Below are 22,380 nucleotides of genomic sequence, written 5' to 3'. Positions count from 1 at the left end.
AAGATTTACACATTAACCTCACCTTTTACTTTTTACCAAATTAATCTTTACTTATCACCTGTGAGTATTTGCGTCTTCATTGTGATGGTAACTTTCTAGAAAACAATTGTCATAGTAACTTTCTTGAAATGAAGAAATGAGAATTGCCCTTACAAAGATTGCTGAGGACATTAGAGCCTATTGTAACAGTAACACTTCTGTAATTGAGACATAATTTTGTTGTATCCGAAAGCTTGAAACCATCAGTCTCTGTCACCTATGTTTTTATATAGAGCTTACATGCAAGCATATTATCTTTAGTCTTAAATTTTCTCATTCAATTTTATTTGACATAAATTTAACATTTGAATTACTAATACTTTTTACGGCATACCAACGAGGTCGTTCAACATACAAAAACTCTTATTGCAGAGTGCTACAGCAATTTACTTTGGTCTCGTGTTTCCTGACTCCTCACAGTTCTCATCTTCTAGTTTCTCATAGCCCACCTTATCCCGCATAATTTTCGATCCTTCACTAGCTTTAAGTTCTTCACTTATTTGACATATTGCTCTTAACTTTCGATCCTTCACTAGCTTTAATTTCTTCACTTATTTGACATATTGCACCGACACCAAAGTAGTTCTGAAATTTCCGCACTTCCATTTTTGGAGTCTGGGTATGCTTCCTTTCAGCACTTCATTTTTTCCCATCCGTTGCTCTGCATCTCCAAGGCTTTGGGTCTGCTTTCCTGCTAAAACCTATCTGAAAAAGTCCCTGACCAACTGCAAAAAAATAGACTTGATGTATATTTATATATAACAAAACAATTGATTGAGGATTTATGGAGCTCGTCTTTCGATCAATGTTGCGATTTAGTATATCATAAGAGTGTTAATACTTCCACTCATAATTGTCCCTCGATTGGTTTTATGCACTTGAAATCTCATTGTTTGACGTTAGTTACTAGCAGAGTTATTTCTAACATTTCCAAAAACCATTCAAGCAGTTTGAGACTTTAATCTAAATGATACAATGTTCTTAATTGTCGTTGCTATAGAACTTCACATGTTGAGAGAGAGAATGAATGAAAGAAGAGATTATCAGGTACCTACCTGAATGATGTTAGAGACCATACTCTATTTCAATCTCCCTATCTGCAGTCATTTTTCCAGCCGGACTTGCATTTTCCTTCAAATCATGCATACCTGTATATCTGGATTAAAAACATGTAATAATAAACAAAAGGTACGACCTAAAAAATAAAGACTACTATCAATTTCTAATAATCAAGAAATTTTTACTGATCAAGAAATTATGACATTTCATTTCTTCAAATTTGCCTAGGAGTGGAAACTTGGAGAAAGTATTAGTGCAAATTTCATTTGCAATGTGGTATTGCTTACCATGAATGTGGTTAATACAAGATCAATGAGGGTTGACTTGCTGTCTTTAAAGTTGAATTAACATAAAGAATATCGAGGCTTCAACAATGGAGTATATAACAGCATTTGAGTTCCTGTTTTTTTTTTTTAATTTTTTTTTTAATTTATTATTATTATTATTACCCTAGCGACATACATGAGTAGAGTAGTAGACGAAAACTACCTTAGGTCCCGATTAATGTCATAACATATAGAAGCAATTTCCGACGGACAGGTTGCTCCTCGCAACACCCCATCCACAACAATTTTGGCTTCCGATTCAAACTATAAGCAAGAAAATCCTAAATCCAAAGCACAAAGAATAGCACACTGACACACCAACGATTCCGCCGCCAGAGATGAAGAATCGGAAAAGGGACGAAAAATAATCGCTTGAAGCACATCACCCCGAAAATCACGGAACACAGCGCCACCACCCCCCTGCAAGGACTGCCGACAAAAAGAAGCATCAAAATTGCAATTCACAATACCAGATGGAGGAGGACGCCACGAATCAACAAAGGGGTTGGTCGGACCTAGCGGCAAGGAAGAACAAAGAAACCGAGCATCCCGAAACTCCCAAAAACTGGCGACAGCCTTTTACACCACAACCTCAGGCCGCCATAAAATCCCCTCAAAGACCAACAGATTCCTGGCCTTCCAAATACCCCAAACACAAAAGGAAATCAAACTAAGAATATCCGCAAATTCCGATGAGATCATAGCCCTATGCACCAGAAATCTCCATCCAGCCCAGAAAGAAGAAAAACAAGAATTCGAAAAATCAAGACACATCGGAGATAATTTCCACACTTGAATGGAATAAGGGCAAGAAAAAATAAGATGCACAACAGACTCCTCCTGCACACCACAGCGAGGGCAGAAAGGCGACACCTCACACCCGCGATCCAACAAAGCAACACAAACCGACAAAGCATGAAGACAACATATCCAAATAAAGTATTGCACCTTAGACAAAGTACGGCACCGCCAAACAGAAGACCAAGCACCAGTAAAAGAAGCCACTCCCGAAAAATTAGACATGGAAATGGCCAATTTATAAGCAGACCGCACTGAAAACTTACCCGACCGCTCTGGATTCCAAATGACATCATCCGGTTTATCCCACCGACTAATACAAATTTTGAGAATTTCCTGCACCGTAAGGGGAGGGAAAAACTGAGACAAAACTTCCACCTTCCACGAAGACATAGCAGGATCAATCAACTCTGCCACATAAGAGAACAGAGCAGGATCTGGAGGTGGGGGAAGTTTGTGTGGAAGCGTAAGGACCCAATGATCGTTCCAAACATGCGTGGATGTGCCATTCCCAATCAAGGATCGGACTCCCTGACGTAACAAAGCCTGAGCAGACCAAATACTACGCCAACCCCATGAAGGATTGGATCCCAAAGAAGCAACCAAAAATGATAAAGAAGGAAAATACTTAGCCTTATTAAGCTGATACACCAGCCTTTGCTTCTGAACTTGAAAATGCCAAGCATGCTTTGCTAAAAGAGCTAAATTGAAAGCCTCCAGATCGCGAAACCCAAGACCACCCAAAGTCTTACTCCGGCAAAGGAGATCCCAATGAATCCAATGAATTGCTCGAGTTTTATCCTTATTGCACCACCAAAAAGAATGAATATGCTTCATCAAATCTTGATACAATGTAGTGGGAAGCTTAAAAGAGGACATTACATATGTAGGTAAAGCACTCAACACTGCCTTAATCAACACCTCCTTCCCACCCGTGAACAGGGCTTTTGCCTTCCAAAAAGATAGCTTGTCCCGGATCTTAGTTAATAAAAATTGAAACACATCCCGCTTGGAGCGTCCCAAAATAGCCGGCACCCCAAGATACCGACTATTAAAACCCTGCAGCTGCAATCCCAAAGAGCGACTAAGAGAACGACGCAGTGACCCAGAAGCATTATGCGAGAAAAAAACAGATGATTTACTAAAATATACTTGTTGCCCAGAGGCCCGTTCATAATCTGCCAAAATACGTTTCAGAACAAAAACTTCCTCTGGAACTGCAGCATACAACACAACAGAATCATCAGCAAAAAAAAAGATGAGAAACAGACGGAGTGCCCCGACAAATACGAATACCAGATAACAACCGAGTTTGCTGAGCTCGCAAAATAGCAAGAGAAAGAGCTTCAGCATAGATAATAAATAAGGTGAGAAAGGATCGCCTTGACGCAGACCCCTATATGGGAGGAAAAAACCCACTGAAGTCCCATTAATTTTTAAAGAGTAAGAAACTGTGGAGATGCAAGCTGTGATCATTTAAATCCAATGGGTATTTAAACCCAGCCGAGACAGCATGTGAAATAAGAAATCCCACTCAATCAGATCATAAGCTTTACTCATATCAAGTTTCAATGCCAACCACGCTTTGCACTCCTTACGCTTATTTTTTAAATAGTGTAAAAGTTCGTGAGTAATTAAAATATTATCGGTAATATGACGACCTGTAACAAATGCACTTTGGGATTCACTGATAAGGGAGACAATGATCCCTTTCAATCCGTTAGTCATAATTTTCACAATAATTCGATAAGACACATTACACAACGAAATCGGTCGGTAATGACTAACTTGCGTTGGAGAGGAAATCTTAAGAATTAAAACTATATTAGTATAATTAAAACTGGATAAAAAATTCCCCGTAGCAAAAAAACTAGATACAGCCCCAACAATATCCCGTTTAATTACCTCCCAATATTTCTGATAGAACAGCGGTGTCATCCCATCCGGCCCCGAAGCTTTCATCGGTTGCATAGAAAAAACAGCCTGCCTCACTTCTAGCTCCGACGGGGCCAACAAAAGGTTGCCATTCATCTCAGCAAAAATCCAGACAGGAACATACTGCATAAATTGAGCAACATTCGAAGGATGGGACAACTGAAACAAACCTTGAAAATAACTTAGAAATACCGACTGAACGGCGGTCTCATCAACCACCCACTGATTCCCAGCATCAAAAACCCCTGAAATAGTATTATGGCTTCTTTGCCTTTTAGCAGTGACATGAAAAAATTTGGTATTACGATCCCCCTCTTGCAACCAAAGGAGACGAGACTTCTGTTTCCAAAACAATTCTTCCTCTAACCAGCATGACGTTAAATAATTTTCTAATTGAACCACGTCCGCATGACAGTAATTAGAAGTGCGAGCCCTCAGCTCGCGAAGCATGGCAACCGTACGATTGATGTGAGCTCGGGAATTAAGATTACGAAGCTTAGCCCAATGAATGAGATTAGCTTTACAGTGCCTTAATTTCTGAGCCCACTGAAATTGAGCAGAACCACTGATCGGAGTAGACCATACCGAATCAATAATGTGCCTACAATCATCTAATAATGTCCAGCGAGCATCAAAGTGAAATTGCCTTTTCCGAGGCTGAGCTTTAAGCAAAATTACAAGAAGCAAAGCAAAATAATCAAAGCCTATCACAGAAAGATGAGATAATTGAGCCTGAGGAAAAGCAAATATCCAATCCTTAGCGCCAACGCACGATCCAACCGTTCTTGAATATTAGCGGGCCCGTCTCTCTGGTTAGACCAGGTAAAAGGAAACCCCACATAACCATATCTAACAAAGCATAACGATCAAGCAGGGTACGAAAGGACCGAAGCTGCCATCCTTGCTTAACTCGGCCTCTATGCTTTTTAGAAATATGTAAAATATCATTAAAATCACCAATGAGAACCCACCGACCGGACCAATGTCGAGCACTATGAATATAATACTCCCATTGCAAAGCTCGTACCCGATCTACTGTACTAGCATATAGCAAGGTAGCTGGTTAGGAGACAGAACAACAGTAGTAATAGAAAAACTGGTTTAATCCACCACCTGCAACTGAACATTATCAGTCCACCAAAGGGCAAGACCACCCACAATTCCATCAGGCTCAACCAAACACCCATTAGAAAAGCCCAACAACTTTTGAACAACCAAAGTCCGCCTCAAATTTTTAGTTTCAAGAACACCAAGAATATCTGGAGCATATTGAGTTTTAAGATGTTTAAGTTGCTGAACAGTAGAAACAGACCCCAGACCTTAGCAATTCCAAACAATAATGTTGGGACAAGCATTATGGAAATCAGAAAAACAGACAGGTGGAACAGTAGAAGACGAAGCAAAAGAAGAGGAAATGGTAGGTACCTAACCGGACGAAGCATTAACACTGCTCCGGGAAGAAGAATCACGAGTTGAAGGCAAAAACCCGTGAGCCATCACCTGAAATTGAACCTGCAATAGAGTAGGGCCTGGATCAGTAGGTCACAAAGACCAAACAAAATGGGACAATCCAGTAACAAGACCCAAGAACACACCTCTACCGCCCAACAGTCAAAAACCCAATCCACACAACATGTGAACCACTAAGCACACAATGCAACCCAAAATGGATGAACCACAATACACCACGTGGCCACACCGGATAACCATAAAATCAACACCGCCTAACCAACAATCCAGAACAGAACTAGCGCCGACACCGCACGATCCACACCAGCCGAGCCCAAATCAAACCAAAAGCTCCGGAATAACAAAAACCGTTTAAAAAGAAAACTGAGGGAAGTAAGACAGATCAGGACAAGAACAACCCCTTAGACAAACCCCTGACACAACAAAGGCACAAGTAACCAACAACCAGCAAACCTAGCCGACGAGCCCCCCAAATCAGCCCAGCACAAGGAAGCGTCGCAAGAATCCCCGGCCAGAACATCCAAAATCAGAACAAAACCACACAGCTGATCACCACATCAAACGGATGGGACAACCAACCCACAGCACATCGGAACAAAAAAACATCCCAAATGCGCGAGCAAAACGAAAGCAGTAGCAAGACGCACCAACTCTCACCAATGAGAGAACTCTGAAACCAGAGGACCTTAACGGCGCAAGGAACTTATATTGATCTTATTTAGGTGGTGGAATTGAATAATTGATGCTTTGCTGGTCTGATTTCTGACCAACTGCGTACTAACATATCTCTTTGCATTTGAGTTCCTGTTAGTTGCAAAAAAAGGTGCTTAAGCGCTTAAGCTCTAGCAAAATAAATGCAACCCATACAATTTTTTTAGCTTGACAAACTAATAAAAGAACAACCATCTCATCAAATATGAGCTTTTCTTTTGAGTTCATTTTTTTATTTTTAGCATCAAAATTTAAAATATGGTTCAAATAATACAATTTAATTAAGTTGTACCTAGAATCTCCTAGATTATATAAAGACATTAGACCTTACTACAGAGTGTGTTTTTGTAACGACCCGAACCCGTAGGTCCGAACCGTTAGCCGGGGCCTTAACCGAACCCGAGGTCAACTAGGGACAACACCATTCTTTCCTACGTCAATACATATTATACGTGTCATTCCGGGCTTATAAAAAATAATAATAATAAATAAATAAATAATAAAATGAGATTATATCTACAAAGTGTGTCGAAATGGTCTACTAACCCATCGAACCCTGTAGAGGAGTGTCGTCCGCCACTTGCCATCCGTGTCCTGAGGGGTGAGCAAAATTGCTCAGTAAGTGGTGCCTAAGACACACCTCTTGTAGCCCCGTGAATCCAAATAATGAATAGGACAATAGGGAACGGGGTCATGCTAAGTCGGGGAAAATACAATATCAATTGCAAGTTCAAAACAAGTAAATGTCGTGCCATGAATGCAATATCATGCATGTCACTCCCCATTTTCAGAAAACATCCATCATTTCACAAACTGTTAATATAACCCGTCCTTTGGTGACTCTGCAGCGACATAAGAGAAGGATTGGCTACTGTCCCGACCCTTGGTACCCCCGCGGCGTCATTTTAGGCCCAGATAGCTCAACCACGATAGGACAATTTTCCTAGTTCCCTCTAGGCTATATTAACACACCGGCCCTTTGGTGACTCCGCGACGACCGGGTTTTCTCAAAACCGTTTTATCAAATTCTCCCAAAAAATCCCCTTTTTCATTCTTATCAAATCATTGTACCATTTTTCATGCCCATGCTATGAATGCATATCACATGTCTCTTTAATATTATGAAAATGGAGAGAATTATTATCACATAATTAACATACTTCCACATAAAATTTTCAATAAATTATTAAGCATCATAGGCATGGAAAAATTAACATATTAAGCATACTTTACAATAATTCTTAGAAAATTTCCATAAGCTTCTATGTATCATTTTCAGCAATTTTATCAACACAATAACATATAGAAATCAATAATGAAGCATGACAAGTAATTCTAAGGAAATTTCCCTAAGTTTCCATATATCATTTCTAGCCAATTCAATAATATAATAAGCATGGAAAATTAACATTTAAATATGCTTTCTATACAAATCCAATAATACACCCAATAACATGCTTCACATACCTAAGTAAATCAATTTTAAAAAAAAATAATAATGAACTCAAATTAAACATACTTAACATGAATTATAGTAGAAAATTCACAAAGGTGCAAGAAAAATGGGAATTAGAGACCCTTACCCCTTAGGATGCAAAAACCCTCAAAATGGGTCTAAATTTTCGGACTTCCTAGAGTGGCCAAAAGCTGAAATTGCTGGTATGAATTTGAAGATCTCGTCGTGGGCTTCGATTTGCCGTAAACGGCATCAAAAATCTCCAAATGATTGAGAAGTAATTAAAGATTGAAGTTATGAAATGAAAAAAAAAAATAGAAAAGCAGAGAGGAAAAAGGGAAGCAGCCGCCGCGGGGAGAGAGAAAGAAGCTGAGGTCTGGTAATGACCACTTTGGCTTATTACATAAAATGTAATAAGGTGGGTCTCACTCAATTTTTCTTTTCTCTTTTTTTTTTTTAATCTTTTAATCTACACCACACATATACATATGTACTCATTTAATTTTTAACCACTTAAAACACAATAAATAAAAATAAATATAATGCAAATGGACCCAACTAAAATCCCCGTACATAACAATACTGGTAATGGGTCCCACACGGATCCGTTCGACCTGAAAAGCTGAAAAATGCAAAAATGATCACCTTTACATTTCAAGGAGTTTTGGACTCAATGAAATGTTCCAAACAACTCACCGACACACCTGGCACACCTCACGGTGTCCGATACGCACAACGTGAAAAGACAAAAATGCCCTCGCTACGACAAAATTTCTGAAAAAATAAAAAAATAGCGAAAATTTGGAAACATCACAGTTTTACCCGTAGAAGCAGAAATTGAAGCTCTCAAACCAGAATTGAGGACTTGTTGGTATATATAATATTTGAGCATATCAAATATCAAAATTTCTACACATTAGCAGTTATTAAGGCAAGTAAAATACCTCCGGGAATTTTTTTTTTTTTTTCTTTAATATGTGCCAAAAATTCCGGATCCAAGCATCTTTAAGAACGAAAACAAATTTTACAAAAAAAAAAATTCAATTCCTTTAGCTTTGAAGATTGTTCTGTAAATATTGACCTCAAGCCCTAACTAAGAAACCAACTTAAATATCAAAATAATCAATTCACCATTCTATTGCAAAGGTATTGGATTACCTCAAGTAAAGATTGTCTCTCTAAGTTCAGAGATTGATCGAATGCATGAAATGGAGCCCCAACAGATAAATGGCGTCTCGAAGTTCTGAAATCAAGCTTCAGTGGCGAAATTGAGCCCTGACATCCGCAAAAATTATGAAACGTTGTCTCTATGAATCCATTCACTTCAAACTGGGCCACAGTCTCGAAATCATCTCAAAGTGGAAGAGTTCTAGAGGAAGGTGAAATAATGGGGAGTTGACAAAGAGCGACTACGCCCTAATAGATGAACATGCACAAAAAGAGAGAACAGAGAAACAATCACAGTTATCAATCAATAAAGGGGGAAAAAAAAATCATACAAAGACATCATAGATTAGCAGAAAATAGATAATTACCATGCCATCAGTTTGCATGTTAAACACTAGAACTTATCAGACGACAGAAGTTCGACACGTCTGGTAAGTTTCCTAGTGACTTGCATCCAGAAATGTCCAAGAATCTTAAGGATTTCAGTTCTTTAAGTCCCCAAATCTCACTAAGTTTCTCACAGTTAAGAAGTCGCAATTCCTCTAAATTTGTTAGTCCCGACAGGTCACAGATCAGGTATCCTCCGCAATGCTGTGCATATGACAAGTCCAGCAACTTCGAGGATTTCAAACCCTTAAGACCCTCAATCTCCCTCAATCTCATGTAGATTCTGGCACCAGGTAAGGTATAATTCTTTCAACATTTCCGCTCACACATTTTTATATATTCAAGGACTCCAATCCGTCAAGGCCCCTAATTTCATTCAAATTCTTGCATCCAAAGTCACTAAATTCCTTTAACTTCTTCAAGTTGGAAAGATCCGGTAATGTTACTAGTGATTCACACTCATATAAATCCAAATATCGTAGGAGTTCTAATCTTCCAAGGCCCTGAATCTCTGTTAACTCTGAACACCAGTGGAGTTTTAGTTCTGATAAGTTTTTCAAATTTGATAGATCTGGCAACCTCTTTATTGACCGACAATATTCAAGACGGAGTATGATTAGACTTGAGGGAAGAGTTGGAAGGCATTGAAGTTGGTCACAATATTGAATAGCGAGTTCCTTGAGCCGAGAAAGTGCACCAAGCTCCATTGGCAGGCTGCTAACGTTGATACAGCTGGACAAGGTCAAGGTCTCCAGTTTGGCTAACTTCCCAATATCTTCATGAATTTTCAACAGCTCAGAGCATTCATGAAATTCCAACTCCTTTAGGTTTACTAGAAAGGTTTAGAAATGTCTCCATTGACGTGCAAGTGATTTTTAGACTCACTAGACTAGAGGGAAGCTCTGGGACAAACTGAAGCTCTCTGCAACCCTCTAAATCAAGGGTTTGGAGGTGAGAAAGCCCACAAATGCTTGATGGTAGACTACAGATACGTGTTGAATCTAATCTTAAGATTCTCAGAGAGGATAGTCCACCAAAATTACTGGGAATTTTGCCTTCCAAATTGAGACAATTCGAGGCATGTAACTCTTCAAGTTTCAGTAACGTTTCGATGGCACTAGGTAACTTTTCTATCAAAGAATAATCAATGTCAAGAATTCTCAAACGTTTTAGGTTGCCAATGGTGTCAGGTAATTCTGTAATTATCGTATTTGACAAGCACAACTCAATTAATGATTCTAATTTCCCAATGGAGTCTGGAAGTTCTTTTAATAAGGAGTTTCTTAGTGACAAGCATCGCAATTTCACTAGCGAACCAATTGAGTATGGTAGTTCAGCGATACGTGAATGATCAAGTCTAAGGTGTGTCAGAGATTTTAGGTGACCAATTGAGGTAGAAATTTGAGTCAATGACTGACAATCAGTGGCACTAAGAGTTTCAAGCTCCTTCAAAACACCTCTACCTATGGGGACTTCTTCTATTGAAGTATCATCGATGATGAGCTCTGTTAAAGCTTCCACAGAATCAAATTCCAGAGGCAGACTTTTGAGTTGATAACAATTCTTCACATTTAAGAAAACTAGACTCTTGAGATATCCAATTGATGGGTCAATACGAACCAAATTAATACAGTCTTCAAGAATCAATATTTCTAAAGTTTCATATGCAGAGAAGTCGGGAGTTCTAACCATGTATCTGCAACCTGTGAGATTTAGAACTTTCAACTTTCTTGCCATCTGCGAAATAAGGAAAAAGAGAATTGCATAGAATCAATTACAAAGAATTATGTGATGACACACACGAAACAGAAGCAGAGAAATTCATGAAACCTTGATATGATTCCAACCCTCCCAGTCTTCCGTGACATTGCTCCATGATATATCAAGAATGACCAGATTCTTTAGATGAAAATTGGTTGGTCTAAAAGTTTGAGGGCATCCGTTCCAGCAAAGCCATCTTAAATTTGAAAGAAGACCCTTAAAATCTCCTTCCAGGTTTGCATAGCCAACTTGAAGGAACCTAAGTTTAGATAGGTCTGCAAATCCTTCATTTGTAAAACAGCACGCCTGTAACCCAAATTGAAAGTCACCTTCAGTCTTCTTCTGTTTTTTTTTTTTTTTTTTTTTTTTTTAATGATGATATTCACTCTCTTTGAGGAAATTCTAGTTATTATTTCAACTTTTGAGTAATTCATACATAATTGTGTTAGTAAGGTGACAAGAAAATTAATGCTTAATAAGGGACATCTATTCATGAAGGAGTTGGATCTTACTGTATAACTCTCCAATATGTCGAAGGCAACTTCAGATAGGTCTAAAATTTCTTCATTTGTAAAATGGCATGCCTGTGACTCTAATTGAAAGTCAACACAAAGAGCTTCAATCTTTCTTGTTCCCTGCCAAAAGAAAACCTTAATATAAGTAAATATATATATATATATATATATATATATATATATCATCAATGGTATAATTATAGTGGACACAACAACTAGTACTAATGATGCTATTGCTCTATTTGCGGAAATTCCTGTTATTATTTAAAATTTGTAGCAGGGGCAACTCGATATAAGTTGAGGCCTAAAGCAATACAAGAGAATATTCGGTTTGTCATAACTGTATACAAGAGAATATTCGGTTCCAGCAAAGCCATCTTATGTTACGGGGTGAACAACAAGCTGCTTCAGCTCTTTTTCGTATGCTTTTCTCAACTACCATTTGGAGAGAAAGGAATGTCAGAGCGCATCGGAATTGCAACAGGACTGCTGTGGAGACTGCAAGAGCTGTTATATTTGAGATTATGAATATTGTTCCTTTGATGAATTTGTACATCAGTTTTAGACTTGTAATTGTTCTTGCTGGTTTAGGCTGTGGAGAGTGCTAGTGCATCGGAATTTGTGCAATGGAAATCACCACATTTAAGGAAAAAAATATTCATGTACTAACATCACTAATATTAAATACGGAGTAACTATATATATATATATATAGACCATTATTCTTGCTTCTTGAGACGCAAAATTAGTAATATTGTTAGAAAACTTGGTTGTTTATTTACTAAATCTTTATCTAATTTTTTTTTTGTAATATTTTGATTATTCTTACAAGATCTCCTTTTTTTTAAAAAAAAATGGAATTAATTTACCTAACCCTTTCTTTTTAGAAATTTTTATTAATCCAAATTCACATTTTTAAGTAAATATATTTATAGGATTACAGGAAGATTAAAAAGAAATTTTAAAGTAACAATACAACTAGCCTTATGCAAATCATTAAAAAATTGATTTCAAGTGTTACTGGAGTTTGAATTTTTTACAAATTCCGCATCTCTTTTATAACTTCAAGAAAATTTATTAATTTTAGAATGCAAGATTTTCTCACTTCGAAAAGATAAAGAATTTTCTAATATGCTCAATCAAATCAAAACATTAGACGAAGTTTAGAAGAATATTGAAAGACATGAGTTTGATATATATAATTGAACCGTAAGTTAAGGAAAACTGAAAAAGAGTTATGATATTGAGGCTGACTAGTTAGGCCTATTTGTGAAAGTAAGAACTGCTAAAATAGGCCAAAGTAGAGAGAATGCATACTAACAGATGAAAAAACCTATGGTGGGGCCTACTTTAAAAAGACTATAATGACATTTCGACTGAGGGGCCTTAGGCAACCGGCCAATTGGCCGAGCGATTGAGCCAGCATTGCTTGTTCATACATGATTGTATTAGTAAGGTGAGAAGAAAATTAATGCTTAATAAAGGACATCTATTCATGAAAGAGTTGGATCTTACTGTATGACTCTCCAATATTTCACAGGCTTCCTCAAGAAGCCACACCCTACTACGCTCCCTTGGCTCCTTAAAATTTTCTTGACGGACAATTTCCCTATCAAGGTCTCTAAGATGGTCATGCATCATTAGATCATTCGTATCTCCAATTTTCACCAATGACAGGCGAAGAAGAACTTCAATCCCATTCTCCGGATAAAAATGGCAGTCATCCCACATGTGGAAAGCAATTCTTCTATCCACTCCAATGAAAAGACATGCAATATCAAGAAATATCTGTTGTTGTTCATGTTCTAATGCTTCATAACTTATCCTCAGCTTCTCCTTCACTTGATCATTTGGTATTCTTTTCAACTTCTTTAATGTATCTTGCCATTCCTTTTTTCCCATGCCAGATAAAAAAGAAGCGATAACTTCAAGAGCCAAAGGCAACCCTCCAGTAGTGGACACAACATCTGTAGAGAGAGTATCATAGTCTTCTGGGGGGTTGCCCCTTCTAAAAGCATGTCTGCTGAAAAGTTGAAGAGATTGATTAGTATCCAATTCCTTTGGTTCATAAGTCCAACTGACCTCGGTCAGATGTAAAATATGTTTGTTTCTAGTTGTGACAATTATCCTACTTCCCGGACCAAACCAATCAGACTTTCCCACAAGCGCATCAAGATGAATTCTTTGATTGGCATCATCAACTACAACAAGAACTTTCTTCCCAGAAAATCTATCTTTGATTACATTAATACCTTCATCCATAGTACTAATGTCAATGCATTTTTGTTTTAAAATGTTAGATATGAGTTGGTTATGCAAATGAACAAGACCATTCGGTTGTTGTGCTGTTTCTCTAACATCTGCAAGGAAGCAACAGGATTCAAAATGTTGGGAGAGTTGGTTGTAGATGACCTTGGCTATAGTGGTCTTGCCAATTCCTCCCATGCCATGGATTCCTACAATCCTTACATCACTATAATTAACACTCAACAATTTCATCATTTCTTCTATATGATCATCAATTCCAACTAAGTGTTCATTTACAACCAAAGAGTTCTTTTTCAGCTCTCCCCACACCTCTAAAACAACCCTCTTTACCAGTTCTCCTTGATGCCTGCCAAACATAATTGATGTCACATATATATGGGAAAAAAGATAAATATATATGGCCTATTCTCATAAAACTAATACATAGAAAGTCGTTTCAAAATTTATTTGATTAACGATTTGTAAATTAAGTGTCTAATTTGAGAAAACTGAACCAAACAAGTTTACATTAAAGGAAAATAATCAGAGAAGTTAAAATAGCAGAATCAGTATATATAAGTAAATATACACAATTACCTATCAGCAACTTCCCATCCCTTCAATTCTCCAACCTCCCTCAAGGCTTCCTTCCACCCCTCCACAGTAGCACTACAAAAATGCTTCTTGTGTTCCTGGAAGGCCTTTTCGTAACTCCCGGTCTGGTGTAGCACATGGGACGGTTCGACGTCATAGAATATGGGTAATATCATTTGCCCCGAAGCCCTCTTACACTCAACCATCTCGGTGAGCTCAAGTAGGCACCACTTACTTGAAGCATAGTCTTTGGAAAAGACTGGGATGGATATCTTTGAGTGTTGTTTTGCCTTTAGAAGATCAGAACCTATCTTCTCTCCAATGCGAAGCTCATTGTCATCTCTAAACGTGCGAATTCCTGCGTCCACAAGGTTGTTGTAGGTTTTACGAGTGTCATCACCGCGGAAACTCAAGAACACTTCATAATCCCATCCTGCAGCAGGTGGAGAGTTCTGTGTATCCATTGGAAATGTGTGAGTGATTAGAAATGAGAATGATAGAACCTTATCATCATCAGCGGTTATTGAAGAAATGAATTCTTCAATTCCAGAATTTTCACAGGCTCTTTGACTTTCGTGTCTATGGCACATGATTCATGATAGTGACATGCAACCTAACTCTTTTTGACTGGGATATATATATTGTGTTTACATATAGAGAGAGTGGAGAGAGACATGGGGTAAAAGAAAGAATTTCCTAGTTGGTTTGGGCTTGAAGTGGTGATAAACAGAGGAAGGCCTATTGTATTTGATGCAGCAAGTGAGCTGATGAATCTGCCCCATCAGATCCTGTTGACTCACGACAGCTGATGAATCTGCTTCCGACGGTTCTGATCTCCGAACCTCCCATCCATGGCCTGGCCTCACAATCACCTATTTTACGCCCCAATTAAAACTGTCATCTCGTGACCTCTTTAAACTAACCAATAATCCTCTAACCTAACAAAAACTAATCAATGACGGTAAAACATTGGGATGGATTTGGATCCCCATTATGCCAATTTTGTAAAAGAATATAAAATAATAAAAATAATAAAAATAAAAAAAATCATTTTTAAAATATATACACCCATGTAAAGAAATATGTAATGTTTAAGTTTTTATTTTTATTTTTATATATATGTGTGTTAGTGGAGGGACCCACAATTTTGTTTTAAAGTGGTCATTAAGACCACATTTGTGTTTTTGTTTTCTGCATCTCACTCTCTCTTTCCCAGCTGCCTGCTTCCACCTTCCTCTCTGTTTTCTTTTTCCTTTTTCCACTTCAAGGTTTCAATCCTTGATTGCTCCCTCATTTCTTTGTGTTTTTAAGTATCGTTTGAGGCAAAACAAAGCCCGCGACGAGCTCTACGCGCTCATACAAGCAATTTCAGTTTTTGGTCTTCCTAGGGGCTTCGAATTTAGAGACCCAATTTCTAGGGTTTTGCCTATTTTGAGGTAGGGGCATCTTAATCCACTCTAGTCTTGTTCTATTGTGAATTTTACCTCCATGTTGTATTAAATATGCTTAATTTAGAGTTAATTATATCTATGATGGTATTAATGATGTCTAGAGGGTTTTCACGATCTTGAATATGGTTGGTTCATATGCAAATTATATTTAGTTGTTGATTTCTTATGTTTACTATGTGCTAGCATGCTGAAATTGATGTATGAGAGTATGCTTATTTAAATTGCGCCAAATTTTCCAATTCATGATGTTGAGCTCATATATATATATACATGCACATGCTTAAATGTATTTTGTTGTATCTTAATGTGTTAATAATTACTTGGGAGATGTTGAACATATTGAATGTTTAATTTTATGATGGAAAATTTTAAATGCCATGACATTGAATGTATGGAATATATATACATGCACATACCATTGGGTTTGCATGAAATGGGAGAAATTGTTCTTGAAATAAATATGGGGAATTTCAGGGAAGTGTTTTTGATAAAATGGTTTTATGCGAAACCCGGTCGCTGCGGGGTTACCAACGGGCTGGAGGTTAATATAGCCTAGAGGGGACTAGGGAGTCGCCCTAGCGTGGTTGAGCTAGCTGGGCCCCATAATGACGCCGCGGGGTTACCAAGGGTCAGGGACACTAGCCAATCCTCCTCTCGTGTCGCGGCGGGGTTACCAAAGGGCGGGCTGTATTAACGTTTGAAAGTGATGGTTTTGAGAATGAAAATGGGGAGTGTCATTGACATGCATTGCATTTCATTTCATTGCATTGCATTGTTTATATTTGGAATTGACTTGTATGTTGTATTTGATCCCCTACGTTGTATGATCCCTATCTCCCATTGGCCTATGCTTTGCTTGAATTCACAAGGACACAAGATTTGTGTCTTAAGTGTCACCTACTGAGCATATAGCTCACCCTACTATTTATACATTTTTTTCAGGTCTTGGAAAAGAACCGATGAACGACAACCCACCTCAAGCTTGAGCGATACTAGAAGCTCACTTTTGTGTCTTTTGTATATTTCCCATTATTTTTGCAAAGCACTAAAAGTATAAAGGTATATATGTATATTTTGCAAAACTTTGTCATGTAACCTTGTTGATGAATGGGAAGGATAATTTTAGTTAAAGTAATTATCGGTGTTATTTGATTGTGTATGATCATATACTGTTGCCGTGAATTCGGAAATTGAGCCATGATAGGTCAAAAATGAATTTAAAAAGGGTATGGTAGGCCTATTTTTAGGGGAGGTTATGCCGATTTTTTTGTAAAATTCTTGGAATCAACTAGGGTCGTTACAAAATTTGGTATCAGAGCAAAGGTTCGAAAACCTTTAGGACGACGGGTAGAGGCCTACATAGAGTCGCATGGAATGTTGTTTGTGTTGCTTACTTGACTACTTGCTACGTGGTATCTTATTTAAATGAGCATGCTTAACTGCCTATGTGCTTACTTGCTTACTTGTTTATGTTAAAATGTTTCTTGCATAGTCTTGCATGCTAAGTGTTGTACGGTATTAATTCTTGTTGAGTCGTCCACAGTGGACCTTAGTGTCATGTTTCTGAATCGTTTTCTCGTTTTATAGCACGATGTCACGGCGTGAGGAACCTAGAGAAGTTGGCCCTAGACCAACAAGGGGTGATGTTGGTGAGAGCTCTAGCTCCAATCCGGCGGAGCCAGTTGATGAGAACATGCTTCTTAGGGACTTGATTCCCCCAAGAGCTATTCCTCCAAGAAGAGAGAATGTTGAAACACCCGTACCCCTAGAAGTGGGTGAAGGTTCTGTGGCACTGGAGTTTAATCGTTTGTTGCAAAATGTCGTGAGGGCAACGATTGTTGCTCAGCCGCAGTTGGTACCACAACCTACAGCTCGAGTTGAGGAGACTCCAGCTCAGAAGCGTCTCAAGATCATTAAGGGGTTTTCTCAGCTGATGCCGGTTATGTTTGAGGGCGGTGCGGATCCAATGGTAGCCGACAACTACATGGATCAAGTCGAAACTCAGTTGACCGCAATGGATGTGACAGAGGATCACTTGAAGATCATCCTAGCAACTTACAAGTTTGCTATGGATGCCAAGGTTTGGTGGAAGTCGATCACTAACCAGTACAAGATTGAAGAGATGAGTTGGGACAAGTTCAAGGAACTGTTCTATGAAAAGTACTTTCCGTGTTCCAAAAGATAGGAGTTACAAGACCAGTTTCATAATCTTATTCAAGGGAACATGTCAGTGGCGGAGTATGAGAACAAGTTCACCTCACTCTCCCGTTTTGCTCCAGAAGTGGTGAGAGATGAAGCTAACAAGACTCGGAAGTTTGTATCGGGTCTTAATGATCGAATGAGGCCGTTGATCACGGCACAGTTTATTAAGGTTTACTCTGAAACAGTGGAAAGGGCTTTGATGCTGGAGGCTGACAATAGAGAGAAGGATGTAAGAAGAGAGCAATTGAAGCAAAAGAGGGGTGCAGGGCCATCCTCAGAGGGATCTTCTTGGAAAAGGAACAGGGGCAGTCCATCTCAGTTTCAGGGGCAACAGTTTACAAGATCTGCTCCTACCACTCCTATGCCAGCTGGATTTGACAGGAGTGCAGTTGTTTGTTATCAGTGTCAGCAGCCCGGACATTACAAGTCCAGTTGTCCGATGAGATCGTCTTCAGTTTCGTTAGCTCCGAAGGCTTGTTATGGGTGTGGCCAGCAGGGTCACTTGATTCGTGATTGTCCGAGTCAGAGAGCAGGCACCATTAGTGGCAGAGGGTCACAGCAGAGGCCGTCACAATCGGCTACAGTTCAGTCAGGTTTCAGACCACCACCACCACAACCTACTATGTCTTCACAGGGTTCACGATCAGTTAGGAGGGATACTCCTACTATGTCAGTGCAGCAGTCAGGTGTTCACATTGGCAGTCCTCAGGCACAGGTACCTCAGGGACGTGTTTTTGCACTGGCACAGACAGATGCATCTTCTGGACCGTCAGTCCTTCGAGGTATATTTCCAGTGTTTGGTTATTAGGCCCGTGTTTTATTTGACTCTGGTGCATCTCATTCTTTCATTTCATCATCATTTGCACTTGCATCGGGGTTGGAAGTTAGTTTCTTGGAACAGGCGTTGAGTGTTGATACGCCAGTTGGGGTTTCAGTGTCTTTGAGCCGAATTGTGCGGGAGTGTCCCATTGTGATAGCCGGGCGAACCTTTGTGTTTGACCTTATCCTCCTGGAGATGACTAGCTTTGATGTCATTCTCAGGATAGATTGGTTGGCCTTCTTTCATGCCACGATCGATTGTTTCAAAGGGAGAATTACAGTTTGCACTCCAGAAGGAGACTGTTTCTTTTTCACGGGAGATCGGAGTGATTCCCAATCATCGTCGTTGTATGGAATTCATAAACGGAGTCGTGGTGATTACTTCTTGGCTAGCCTTTTAGCTGAAGAAGATGATGTCGTGGGAGAAGTTTATCCGGCGATTGTTTGTGACTTCTTGGATGTTTTTCCAGAAGATTTGACAGAGTTGCCTCCACACTGAGAAGTGGAGTTCTCTATTGAGTTAATGTCAGGTACCGCGTCGATTTCTATGGCACCGTATTGTATGGCACCAGTTGAACTGGAAGAATTGAAGAGGCAGCTTGATGATTTGAGGATGAAAGGTTTCATCCGACCGAGTGTGTCACCGTGGGGCACACCGGTCTTGTTTGCTAAGAAGAAAGATGGTTCGTTGAGGTTGTGCATTGATTATCGGAAGTTGAATCATGCTACCATCAAGAACAAGTATCCTTTGCCAAGGATAGATGATTTATTTGATCAGTTGAAGGGAGCCAGTTGTTTCTCGAAGATTAACTTGAGGTCTGGCTATTATCAGTTGCGGGTTAGGGATGAGGATATCCCGAAGACAGCATTCCGTACACGGTATGGACACTATGAGTTCCTTGTTATGCCTTTTGGCTTGACTAATGCGCCAGCGGCATTCATGGACTTGATGAACTGCGTCTTTCACGATTACTTGGACCAGTTTGTGGTAGTCTTCGTGGATGACATTCTTGTGTACTCACGGACTCGGGAAGATCACGAGGTCCATTTGAGTATTGTTTTACAGATTTTGCGGGAACACCGATTGTATGCCAAATACGAGAAATGTGAGTTTTGGCTACAGGAGGTGAAGTTGTTTCAGAAGGTGGAGTATCAGTTGATCCATCAAAGGTTGAAGCAGTTTTGACTTGGGAGCGACCCAAGAATGTGTTTGAGATCCGCAGTTTTCTTGGTTTAGCGGGTTACTATCGGAGATTTGTGAAGGATTTCTCTCGTTTGGCAGCTCCTATGACCCGTTTGACCCAGAAAGGGGTCAAGTTTGTCTGGAATGAGGCCTGTGATTCATCTTTTCAGGAGTTGAAGACGAGATTGACTACAGCTCCAGTGTTGGTGATACCTGAGCGAGGCTTGGGTTATGTGATCTATTGTGATGCTTCACGTGATGGGTTGGGATGTGTGTTGATGCAGGATGGTAGAGTAGTGGCTTATGGGTCTCGACAGTTGAAGGCTCACGAGCTTAACTACCCTACTCATGATCTGGAGTTAGCGGCAGTTGTGTTTGCCTTGAAGTGTTGGAGACACTACTTGTATGGTGAGAGATTCGAGGTATTTTCAGATCACAAAAGTCTCAAGTACCTTTTTTCCCAAAAGGACTTGAACAACAGACAGAGACGATGGGTTGAGTACTTGGAAGATTACACTTTGATTTGCAATATCATCCGGGCAAGGCAAATGTTGTAGCTGATGCCTTAAGCCGAAAATCTCGTGGAACTTTGGCTAGCTTAGCTATTCGGAAGTGGAAGATACTTGAAGATCTGGCAGAGATGGGATTACAGTGTTGTGATGATGATGGTTGCAGTGAGTCGGCATTCTTATTTAGTCTTGTGGCTCAGCCTACTCTTGTTGTACGAGTGATTGAGTCACAGAGGCAGGACCCGGACTTAGATGCCATCCACGCTTTGATCTCTAGTGGTGAGACAGTGAAAGATTGGGCCTTGCATGCAGATGGGGGTCTACGGTTCAGGGGTTTGTTGGTGGTTCCCACAGTTTGTCGTGAGGATGTCCTACGGGAGTTTCACACTTCCCGTTTTGCAGTTCATCCAGGTGGTACTAAAATGTATCACAATTTGAGACGTCAGTATTGGTGGAGCGGGATGAAGATTGATGTTGCACAGTTTGTGGCTAGATGCCTTACCTGTCAGCAGGTGAAGGCCGAGCATCAGAGGCCAGCTGGTTTGTTGTAACCATTACCTGTAGCGCAATGGAAATGGGAGCATATTGCTATGGATTTTGTGACAGGTTTTCCAAGGTCACGGAGGGGCAATGAGGCCGTATGGGTCATCATTGACAGATTAACCAAGACGGCTCACTTTTTGCCTATTAAGGCAACAGATGATGCAGAGAAGCTTGGTGTTCTTTATGTGAAGGAGATTGTAAGGTTGCATGGAATTCCTGTAACCATTGTGTCAGATAGGGATGCTAAGTTCACTTCGAAGTTCTGGGAAGGACTTCAAGTAGCGTTTGGTTCAGCGTTGCATTTTAGTACGGCATTCCATCCACAGATTTTGGAGGATATGCTTCGGGCATGCGTACTTGATTTGGGAGGTAGTTGGGAGGATCACCTTCCACTTATTGAGTTTGCCTACAACAACAGTTATCAGGCGAGCATCCAGATGGCTCCATTTGAGGCGTTGTATGGTAGACCTTGTAGGTCTCCTGTTTGTTGGACTGAGGTAGGTGAGACAGCCGCCTTAGGACCCGACATTGTACTCGAGACTACTGAGAAGATTAAGTTGATAAGACAGAGGCTGCTTACAGCTCAGAGCCGACAGAAGAGCTATGCGGATAAGAGGAGACGACCGTTATCCTTTGAGGTGGGAGACCACGTTTTTCTACGGGTTTCTCCACGGAAGGGATTGATGAGATTCGGAAAAAGTGGCAAGTTGTCACCACGATTTATTGGACCATTTGAGATTTTGGACCGAGTAGGAGAGGTTGCCTACAGGCTTGCTTTGCCACCACAGTTGGATAGGGTCCACAATGTTTTCCATGTATCGATGTTACGGAAGTACGAGCCAGATCCATCTCACATTTTGAGTTGGGTTGATGTGGACATTGATGAGGATGTTTCCTACGAGGAAGGACCAGTTCAGATTCTTGACACACAACAGAAGGTGTTGAGGAACAAGACGATACCAATGGTGAAAGTCCTTTGGAGACACCACGGAGTCGAGGAGGCTACTTGGGAGCTTGAACAGGAGGTTCGCTCCAAGTATCCAGCGTTGTTTTCTTCCTCAGGTATGTCTTGATTTCGGGGAGGAATCTTTTAAAGTTGGGGAGAATGTAATGTTTAAGTTTTTATTTTTATTTTTATATATATGTGTGTTAGTGGAGGGACCCACAATTTTGTTTTAAAGTGGTCATTAAGACCACATTTGTGTTTT

General features: G+C 39.7%; 1 protein-coding gene and 1 long non-coding RNA gene across 7 annotated transcripts; one reads left to right on the top strand and one right to left on the bottom strand.

The window, feature by feature from the left end:
* Positions 1-320: 320 nt before the first annotated feature.
* LOC132304172 (disease resistance protein RPV1-like) lies at positions 321-15,150 on the bottom strand. 6 transcript variants are annotated; one of them, XM_059801733.1, is made up of 8 exons: positions 14,469-15,150; positions 13,140-14,238; positions 11,622-11,744; positions 11,179-11,415; positions 9,330-11,085; positions 8,953-9,210; positions 1,095-1,195; positions 321-764 (listed from the first exon to the last, which is right to left on the bottom strand). In XM_059801733.1, the coding sequence occupies exons 1-5, from the start codon at positions 15,053-15,055 to the stop codon at positions 10,153-10,155; spliced, it is 2,979 nt and encodes a 992-aa protein (XP_059657716.1). In that variant the 5' UTR covers positions 15,056-15,150; the 3' UTR covers positions 321-764; positions 1,095-1,195; positions 8,953-9,210; positions 9,330-10,152. The 6 variants fall into 6 exon arrangements, 1 of the variants encoding a protein (XP_059657716.1); XR_009481530.1 differs by lacking the exons at positions 8,953-9,210; positions 9,330-11,085; positions 11,179-11,415; ... (1 more) ...; positions 13,140-14,238; positions 14,469-15,150 and adding exons at positions 5,583-5,669; positions 7,922-8,925; XR_009481529.1 differs by lacking the exons at positions 8,953-9,210; positions 9,330-11,085; positions 11,179-11,415; ... (1 more) ...; positions 13,140-14,238; positions 14,469-15,150 and adding exons at positions 6,885-6,932; positions 7,922-8,920.
* A 403-nt stretch (positions 15,151-15,553) lies between these two features.
* On the top strand, positions 15,554-17,072 carry LOC132305028 (uncharacterized). Its single transcript, XR_009481614.1, has 2 exons — positions 15,554-15,901; positions 16,859-17,072. It is a non-coding gene; the product is annotated as an uncharacterized LOC132305028 (long non-coding RNA).
* Positions 17,073-22,380: the final 5,308 nt, after the last annotated feature.

This window comes from Cornus florida, unplaced genomic scaffold, assembly GCF_030987335.1.
Source record: "Cornus florida cultivar Cherokee Brave unplaced genomic scaffold, ASM3098733v1 CherokeeBrave_3.0.0_Hap2_Chr01, whole genome shotgun sequence".
Classification (NCBI taxonomy): Eukaryota; Viridiplantae; Streptophyta; class Magnoliopsida; order Cornales; family Cornaceae; genus Cornus; species Cornus florida.
Note: the sequence above shows the minus strand (reverse complement) of the source record. Positions and strands in the feature narration are given on the sequence as shown.

Bases quoted from the DNA above. Each gene is read 5' to 3' on its own strand.
- LOC132304172 (XM_059801733.1), bottom strand. From the start codon at position 15,055: ATGTGCCATAGACACGAAAGTCAAAGAGCCTGTGAAAATTCTGGAATT. The intron at 11,745-13,139 runs GTAAGATCCAAC...TTCTTTTGGCAG, and splicing joins AAATATTGGAGAGTCATACA to GGAACAAGAAAGATTGAAGC. The intron at 11,416-11,621 runs GTAAGATCCAAC...TTTGGGTTACAG, and splicing joins ACATATTGGAGAGTTATACA to GCGTGCTGTTTTACAAATGA.